The sequence below is a fragment of the Cydia amplana genome, chromosome 15 (assembly GCF_948474715.1).
Source record: "Cydia amplana chromosome 15, ilCydAmpl1.1, whole genome shotgun sequence".
Lineage (NCBI taxonomy): Eukaryota > Metazoa > Arthropoda > Insecta > Lepidoptera > Tortricidae > Cydia > Cydia amplana.
Genome location: NC_086083.1, coordinates 10863781 through 10873958, shown reverse-complemented (window position 1 = coordinate 10873958; position 10178 = coordinate 10863781). Strand labels below are relative to the sequence as shown.

The 10178-nt window shown below is 38.2% G+C and overlaps 1 protein-coding gene across 1 annotated transcript; it reads left to right on the top strand.

The window, feature by feature from the left end:
* Positions 1 to 2626: 2626 nt before the first annotated feature.
* Positions 2627 to 9642, top strand: LOC134654736 (juvenile hormone-binding protein-like; the record flags this gene model as incomplete). Its single annotated transcript, XM_063510208.1, has 4 exons — positions 2627 to 2886; positions 5214 to 5338; positions 8123 to 8254; positions 9491 to 9642. Coding segments are annotated over 4 exons (669 nt in total), but the record flags the coding sequence as incomplete, so codon positions are not given.
* Positions 9643 to 10178: the final 536 nt, after the last annotated feature.

Sequence of the window (10178 nt, the reverse complement as noted above, 5' to 3'; positions counted from 1 at the left end):
CGTACGCATAAAAAACCGGCCAAGTGCGAGTCGGACTCGCGCACGGAGGGTTCCGCACCATCAACAAAAAATAAAGCAAAATAAGCAAAAAAAAACAAGCAAAAAAACGGTCACCCTTCCAATTACTGACCACGCCCGACGTTGCTTAACTTCGGACAAAAATCACGTTTGTTGTATGGGAGCCCCACTTAAATCTTTATTTTATTCTGTTTTTAGTATTTGTTGTTATAGCGGCAACAGAAATACATCATCTGTGAAAATTTCAACTTTCTAGCTATCACGGTTCGTGAGATACAGCCTGGTGACAGACGGACGGACGGACGGACGGACGGACGGACGGACAGCGGAGCCTTAGTAATAGGGTCCCGTTTTTACCCTTAAGGTACGGAACCCTAAAAAACCGCAAATTGATGTACAGTTTAGCCGCACACGCATATTAGACGTCAAAACAAAAATAGTGACCCGCAGTTCCTAAAAAAAATCCCTTAGGAGGGGAGTGTCGAGTGTTTTTTTTTGTATGGGAAAAAAAAAATTTAAACCTATCGTGTGTGGTATCATATGAAAGGGCTTTTTGAGGTCCAGCTATCCTTAACTGCATGCCATATACAGTCTAATTCAGTCCAATTAGGCTCTAATGAAAGGTCAGGTCTTCTCTTCCATCCACACTGCTCTGGAGATGGTTTCTGGTTGCTATGTGACTTTCCCCCACGCCCCCATATTTCTCCAGCCTGATATTTTGCCCTTTTATATGCTGAAGGAGGGCGGCGGCGGCAGTAGAAGGTATTAAAGAGAAGGTATTATAGACATTTGATCCTAAAAACAAACCTGATCGATAGATACCATTAATGAAAATTTGTCATCTAGCCCTAGCCTATTATACTTATGTCTTAACAATCAACGCATCTGGGTTAGTGGTGAGTTAAAAGAGTATAAAAGCCGGAGAGATTTGCTGAGAGATATCAGTACTGAACAGAGATTAATACAAGTCGGAACAATGAACTATAGAATTTTCTACGTTATCGCGTTGGTAAGAAAATTAGTTTTAGTCGATTAAAATGTTTAATTTATACTTTTAAAAATTAAATAGTAATTGAGGTATATTTTAATGGGTAGGTATATCCGGGATTCTCAATTTCTTTATATTACTATTAAATACCGTACCTAACAATCCAATACTACAACTATGGTAGATCTATTTTAAGGTATGATGCTACTTACATATCTGTATCTTTAGCTACAGGGGTAAGCTACAGTACTACTATGGGGTAAGACCGCCTCGGCTATCGCCTTTCCGCGCGCCTCGAACGTTTTTAGCAATCGACGATAAAAAAAAATTAACCAGGGGTTGGTCCTACTTATATTTTTTCAAAATTTGCTTTCATCATGATTAACTTAAAAGAGTTATTCTCTTGTCGGTGGAGTATCTTCCAGCATTCCCTATCTTGCGCCAGCTCTTTGACTTTTTGATAATTGTGATACGACAAGACCCCTACTTTTTCTTTCACTTGGTCTAAAAAACTGCGTCTGGGTTTTCCTCTACCCCGCTTGTGTCTTATCCGCCCCTCCAGGATAATTTACAAAATTTGCTTTACGACCTATTTATTCATCTTACAAAATTTGGCTATGGGTTAAATAAAATGTACCGTATAATTGTAATTCCCAGGTGTAAGTACTATGATCGAATTAGACTATTTAGGTGATTGAAGTAATGATGTGTTTGTATTTCAGGCCTTCGACGCAGCCCTTTTATCAGCCGCCTTAAAAAACTCATCAGGTATGATATTCATACAAAATTTCTACTCGCTCTTATTTCTTTGTTCGATTGCTAGCAATGAAAACCATATTGTACCTAGTAGGTACAGTCGGCAAAAAATGTGGTCTACCACCTTATGGTTGAGGTTCGTTTGAATGTCATGAGACAACTCGTCGATTTGACATGAATGTCAGTGACAATTGTCAACCTTAGCGATCGTTAGCGCGAGCGCGGATTCTATGTCTGTGGATCTCGCAGAAACTTTTGGCAAAACTGGTAGACCACTTTCTTGGCCCACTGCACATATATATATGTATCTTGAATGTTCATGTTTCATGTTATTTCAGTAGGTACCTACTAGGAGGATAAGGGTACCTACCTATTATGTCGTTTTAAATAAGGGCGTAACGCGTAGCTTCATGTAACTCTTAAATATAAATATAAATATTTTTATTCGCAAGAAATGTGGTACATAAATTAGATGTTCGATTTTTGAACATGCATTTATACCGAACATCACATCTCGCAGAAGAAAAGAGCCCATAGCAGTGGTGGCCGAGTGGATATGACGTCCGACTTTCAATCCGGAGGTCGCGGGTTCAAATCCTGGCTCGTACCAATGAGTTTTTCGGAACTTATGTACGAAATTTCATTTGATATTTACTACTAGCTTTTCTGTGAAGGAAAACATCGTGAGGAAACCTGCATACATCTGCGAAGAAATTCAAAGGTGTATGTGAAGTCCCCAATCCGCATTGGGCTAGCGTGGGGACTATAGCCCAAGCCCTCTCCGCATGAGAGGAGGCCTGTGCTCAGCAGTGGGACGTATATAGGCTCAAATTATTATTTATTATTATTATAGTCATGTATTAGTTTACCCGATTTTTAACAGATTATACTATTCCAGAACCCTTAGTCGAGCCATGTTACGTCGGAGACCTTGAATGCCTGAAAAGATCCACGGAGTTGTTTTTAAGGCAAACCTATAACGGAATACCCGCCTTAAACATATTGCCTATTGACCCTATATACATACCTGCACTGGACGTTCCATTCCAGGGTGATAATTTGGTGTACTTCAATAAAAATATTATTGTGACGGGGTTGAGACATCAAACGTTGGAGAGGCTTAAGTAAGTTATAGTTTTTACGAACTAGCTTCTTGATGAATTGGGGCATTATCTATGAAAAGGGACCTTATTGTCGATGGCGCTTACGCCGCACAGCGTCGCGCGGCATTGTATTTATATGGGAGCATCGTTCATAATGGCGTAAGCGCCAACGACAATAAGGTCCCTTTTCATAGATAACGTCACAATTAATGATTGAATTAATGAGGGTGCTTGATAAAAAAACTGCCCTGTCCTATCCCGGGCTTCAAACTGTCTCCATAGTGACGTATTCCGCTTCCATATGGCTTCCATAGTATTTATTACGCACGGTCGCCAGATATGATGGTCACCCTAATACATATATCAGAGAAACACCTTGTTAAAACGATACACAATTTTATTTTCAGGGAAAATTTAACACTCAGGGTCTTGTTAAGATGCATGGGGATGTTTTTAAGACAACTATGGCAACGTTATTCAAATTGTTCTATTTACAGTGACATGGTTCTAAAACCAGATACATAAAATTATAAACCTATAAAATTATGAATATAAACCATACATAAACCTTTTTACATTACTAGAGTGATACGTCACATCCATACCAAATTTCATCTAAATCGGTTCAGCGGTTTAAGCGAGAGTGAAGGGGTAACAGACAAAGTTTTACTTTCGCAGTATGGTTTGAATATTGCAGCTACATTTGTGATTGGTTTTGATGAGGAGAGATTTAATCCAATCCTATTTATTTACCTCTATATCAGTCTGAATCTGAACTATAATTTTTCTTCACGAGAGCAAAGTGCTAGAATTGTTTTTAATCCAGTGAAATTGTAGAATTTTGTAACGTGGCTCTTCTGCGTCAAATCCGGTAGTTCTGATTTTTTGCAGACTTATTTATGATGTTGGCCCAATTAATAATCCAGGTTTGTGACCTCGAGCGCCGAACGCAACTTTGTCAAAAAACTTAAAAACCGCGAAAACTTCGGATTTTTTTTAGATTTGGGCGATTATAACCCTAAAGGACTAGTTTTTGATAGTACCTTCCTTAAACGTTTATGAAAATCATATATAACTTGCTCTAGTTGCTAAGAGCAGGAAGAAATATAGCTTAGATTGGACCAGGGGATCCGACCCTTTCCCTTCCCTTTTTGGGCACGGTACGATCTCGTAGCTAATGGGCCAAATCAGCTTTGTTTGACCTTAGGAACAATCGTGCCAAGCGGCATCGCCTGAGTCAAAAGTGCATACTCACTGCACCCACTTAGCTTACGAGCTCAATTTCAGAAAAATCTAAATTTTGAAAGCCTTTATCTCGGAAACTGTTCAATCTACAGAGACAGTTCTAATCTCGTATTGTAGCAAATTTAGTCTTCTTTAAAAACGTTTAAGGAAGGTACTATCAAAAACTAGTCCTTTAGGGTTAGAATCGCCCAAAACTAAAAAAAAACGAAATTTTCGCGGTTTTTTCGATTTTTGACAAAGTTGCGTTCGGCGCTCGAGGTCACAAACTTGGATTATTCATTGCGCCAACATCATAAACAAGTCTGCAAAAAATCAGAACTACCGGATTTGACGCAAACGCAAAATGTATAAAATTACTGGATTTAAGGTGCTAATAACTAACATGCCTAACATAATGCACATTGCACATACAACTGTTTACATGTACTACAGCGCGAACACAAATAGGTTACAAACACGTTAAAATGCCGCTGCCATACAATTAGGGCTCATTTAGACGATGCGAGTTTCATTACATTGCGGTAACCAACAGTCCGCAATGTAACTAAAATCGCATGCTAGTTCGCGCGCTGTCTAAATCAGCCCTTAAAATCGAACTCATTTTATAACGACATACTTAGACATTTACGTAAAATATATCTATTTATGTCCAGTACCTACTAGTTTTCATAGCTAAAAATTGTAATACAAAATAAATAGAGCGTCATATAGAAGTTTTGTATGTAAAACTATATCTATTACAATTCATAGGAAACTATTACCAGATACATTTTACTTGAATATTCGTGACAAATAATATGTTATTTCATAATTTCGTTTTAATATGAGCTCAAGTTCGATTGTACATATGGCGGCGGCTAGGTTGGAGTGACTCTGTCGCCCACCATACAAAATTATAGCCAAGGAAGTTTGAATCTTGTGGTGTTTTCAATTGGGTTGAATTACATTTGTTCGAAAAATTTACGAGACAAATGAAATGCTGCCTACTATGTTTCTAATTAAGGTTGACATTCCATCAACACTGAGTGTACATCCTAATGTACATTGGGCGGCACGAGGTTAACTTATGCTACTGAGGTGAAAACATATTTTGTTTATTTTAGAATGGATCTCAGTACTGGTTCGGTAGTGCTCACGACATCTGCCGATGTGAACGTAGAAGGCGATATCAATCAGGTGTCCCGCAATCTGGGAAGGAGCGCGGCGGGACATTTCTGGACACATGGACGTAAGTTTTGTACATTCGTACTCTTAGGCCCACTTGCAGCAACCCACTAATCCGGGGTTAACCGGTTAAACCGTTAACCCAGTGTCAAATTGTACTGGTAACCACGGCAACTCCATGTTTAACTGGTTAACCTCGGGTTAGTGAGTGGTGCAAGTGGCCCTTAGGAGGATAATGAGGGCGCTGCCAATTCGGTGCGAAGGTTAGGACTCTGGGGGCCGATTTTTGAATTACGAGATTTACGAGCGCTCGATTTTGAGTGACTCCATCCAGTACATCTCCACTACATTTAAATTCTACTGACAATTAGTCGCCTCGTACGACACCCTTAGGGCTCATTTAGGCGATGCGAGAACTCGCATGCGAGTTTCTTCACTTTGGGGGTTTGATCGGTCGGTTGAATTCGACGTAACCAACAGTCCGCAATGTAACTAAAATCGCATGCGAGTTCACGCGCCGTCTAAATTAATGTGAGGGTTGGCCTCTAAAGCCGGCCACCACACGGCCTCACTATTACCTATAATAATAGGATGAAAGAGGGATACTGATGCAATGTTCAATTTAAAAACGTCTTGTTTTCTTAGGATTTTGCGTCTATGGTGGTGCTGCCACATTTTGTCATTGCCACAAGCGGTTCAAAGTTAGCTTAGGTTGAATGGTCTATGATTAAATAGTTGACTGTGTGATATGTTATCGGCGTATACTTATCACTACGTGAATACGCTCATGTAAACATTGCTTCATTGAGTGAAACAACAGCGCATTGTTTTGTTAAAATTCCAGTGGCAGGTCGTAAAAAATGCATTACGAAGTGGTTTATGGCTAAATAGGCATAACGGGTGATAACAAGGAAATAGATTTTTTTCAGAGATATAAAAATACTTGTGTGCAACTATTATATAATTACAGTGAGTTTTGAACTAAAAACCAGCCAAGCTTCCCGTAGTTTCCCGTTCGTTACAAAAGACGATAGCACTCAGCTCATTATACTTGAGTACTTCTAGACCTGTTCTAGACTAATAGCCAGAGAGACTGCGATAACACAAAACCGGCTTAAGCGATCATATTCAAATAGTTTTCGTCGTAAGTCTTTATTTAACTTAACTTTCTTTTTTTTAAATGTTTTAGACCCATTGATATAGTATAAAGAACTGGATACCCAATCAGCCGCCAAAAATGGCCCCACAAAAGTAATGTCAAAACAGGTCATGCATTACTTTTTCGTTTAGTCTTGTTTGAAACGCTCAAATGTGAAGTTGTCAACAATTACGAAATGTGCCGTTAAAATATGTAAAAATAACAATGATAAAACAAGGAAAAAGGATGGAATGTATTTCTTTCGGTTAGTTCTTTGGATAGCATTACATAATTTATGTAATCTGGTGGTAATTTTATGGTTTTGAATAAATTAATTTGTTAGTACCAAAGAAGGGATGTCAAGGAACAAAAATCTAATGAGTCGATGTGAGGTCAATATTTTTTTTTATATTTTTATATGGAATTCATAAGGAATAATATTATGTTTAAATTCAAGATTTCCAAGAAAACCTGTGCGACGTGCAAAGTGGACTGCTATTTAATTATAGCAAGAGATAGGGATGATGCAGTTTTAAACAAGGCAAAACGGCACTTGTGTGTTCGGCCCATTTCCCTGTTTTCGACATATACACCACCAATAAGGGCTTATATCGACTAACTGTAAATGCTAAATAAACCTGTCTGAACACAGTGACAACCACAGGATTTTTTTTATAAAGTATAGGTAGACTTTAAAAAAAAAATCCAATCAGTATCTAAATGTCCCCGTGCACCCGTGCTATGAGTAAATGTAGATCTTAAATACACAGTTATTTAATAAGTAGAATTTATTTCAAGGAAATTAGTATTTAAAACGTATACTTACGAATTAAAAAATTAATTTGTTTGAATTTGAACCACGAATAAATTTTATTTGAGCTCCCGATTAAATTAAATTTGTTTTATTTATTACTTCAATTGGTTTTCCTGTACAGTAATACATATTAAAGTATACTAAAGTGACTCCATTCGTTCATTATTCTCGTTCGACGTTGTTTGACGTAAATACGTTACGTTTAGTGCCATCGAACTAAATTTTTTAACAGTGTTGGTACTTATGTTTGCAAATTTGACACTTAATGCTTACGACATTAAGCTCTTTTCTGTACGAAACATTTATCTTGACTCAAAATTTACGTAAGCGTTTTTATCATCAATGCAAATGGTGCGAAACGTCATTGGGATCCACATTTCTTGACGTTTTTGTTCTGCTTTGTGTGTCTATTTCTTTTATATTAAGTCAGTGTTTAGACCATATTTTGCTAGAGAAGTTAGATGGATTCATTAATTTCCGTAAATATTCACATTATCAAAAAATGCTCCATGTCCGCTATTCGTTTTGAAATACGAGCCCGTACCATGAGTCACTGACAGTGTCAAAACTGACATGTACGCTATCGAGAACGTAATTTACTTTCTATACATTTCGTTCGCACTAATATGCGAGTACGAGCGAGATATATAGAAAGTAACTTACGTTCTCGATGGCGTTTATGTCAGCGCCAAACTGATGGTAGTGTACGGCCAACGACACTTGGGTTGAAGTGTTTTTTTTTACTTCATTGATACCTCGGGCTCGGGGCGGCCAGATAGACAGGCAGGCGGACATGTCAAAACTCAAATATTTGTTGTAGATATTAGAGATTTTCAAAATTGCTACGTTGTCGTAATTCCACTATTGCACTCTAACTGTTAACGTTTAATTTGCAGGTGTGTTGGCTACATCATCATACAGTTACACTCTTCAAAGGGATGCCATGGGAGTAGAACATTACGTAGTCGGCCCCGAAACGAACTCCTGCCAACTTATCGGCACTCCGACAGTTTCGTTCAGTTGCAATGGCAAGTATAGATGGTCAAGCAGATCTTGTCAGTAGAAAAAGGCGGCAAATTTGAAAAATGTAGGGGCGTAGGGATATCATCCCATAGAAAATTTGAATTTCGCGCCTTTTTCTACTGACAAGATTTGCTTGACCATCTATAACTATAAACATATATTATACCAAAGAGTAAAGTAAGTATTATACAGTAGCAACAGCAGGCCTAACATGATTGGCGCGACAGTATCTCGCGCAATCATGTGCTAACCCGGCTGAGTGGGCTCCACAGACGTCACGATAATTGCAATCAATTTGCGATACATTGCCGACGATGGTAATGCAACGATATCGGTCGTCAAATGTCGCAAAGTATCAAAAATCGCATGCGATACCTGTGAGGTTTATAGAGCCCCTTAGATAATCCCCATCTATCTTCTGTCACATTCTTACAAAAGTACGTAAGTCTGAGAGCAACGCATAACACGACAAGCGATAAAAGCGTAGCCTCTTATTAGTGCTTTATAGCAATTGAGGTATTATAAAATGAATTACTACTCATATCAAACAGAGTATGGCCATAGGAACTAATTACAACGCAACCCCATTGAAATTGGCCATGTTGCAAATTGCCTCGTCAAACGTCAATGAATAATTAAATGACAATAACTGTAAGAACAATGATAAAAATCTAGTATTCAAATCAAACACAGCCAAGAACGATTAAAACGGATCTGTTTTTTATTATTTATTATTCTTGAATGCACATACGCCAACAGATATATTGGATCGGTCAAGATGCTCAAAAATATATATACATCATGCACTTCAAGGCCTTGATAATGATAAAAGTGGTAACACACTATCGCACGGCACCGCGACCTTGGTGTGCGTCGCACCCATAAGTGAGAGCGAGAAAGATATTCTGTTCCACCAAGGTCGCGGTGCGGTGCGATAGTGTTACCACTTTACGGAGGTTTTGTTAAAGCCCCTGCAGACTATGTACGTGAATGGTTCGTGCACGAGTGTGGAGGGGGCTTTGTAAACACCTTTGCCGCTCCGATTTGGGGCATTATATATTAAAAGGGACCTTATTGTCGATGGCGCTTACGCCGCACACCGTCGCGCGGTATTGTATTTATATCAGAGCATCGTTAATAGTGGCGTAACCGCCATCGACAATAAGGTCCCTTTTCATCGATAACGTTATATTTATCCGATGACGACTGTGACGGTGACGAGTGTATTTTTTTGTTTGCAGATGCATCTTGCCCAGAGGAGGTAAAACAGCTGTGGAAAACGAATTTCTGCAAAATAGTAGAGAAAGCGTACGCCACTGTCGTTCACAACATCAGGGCGGCTGCTGAAGTCCTGCCTGCGACAGCTTTCTTTAAAAACCCTCATGGAAAATGAAATTAAAATATATCATTTTAGTTCAAGATGTCTGACAAGACAAGACAAAGGCCACTGCTTATACCTTTACTCGACGCGTTTTGTCGTATTTTTTTTTTATATTTATTTATAAATTCAGACGTCAACTTGTTTTAGAAATTAGATCGTTTTCGAATGCAAGTAAGTGTAAAAATATTTAATTTTGTGCTATGCTATAATTGACTTTGAATTAAATGTTATATTTTTTACTATTTATCTTCATTTTTATGTAATTGTTTAACAGAAATGTTTATATATGTATATGTTAAATTTTATTTATGCCCAAATATATTTTGAAGTCAAATAAAAAAATTAAGATAATTTACATCATATTTACATCTGTATTAATGTACTTACCGACCTATTCAATAAACAAATTAAAAATGTAACTTGGGGACGATTTTTTTTTCGTACAGCACCTCCTTTTTGGGCTTACGGCACTCGGTGTAGACAGTGTTGCCAACTTGGCACAATTGATGCCAGATCTGGCATATTTTCAGACTCTTTGGCATCAAAAT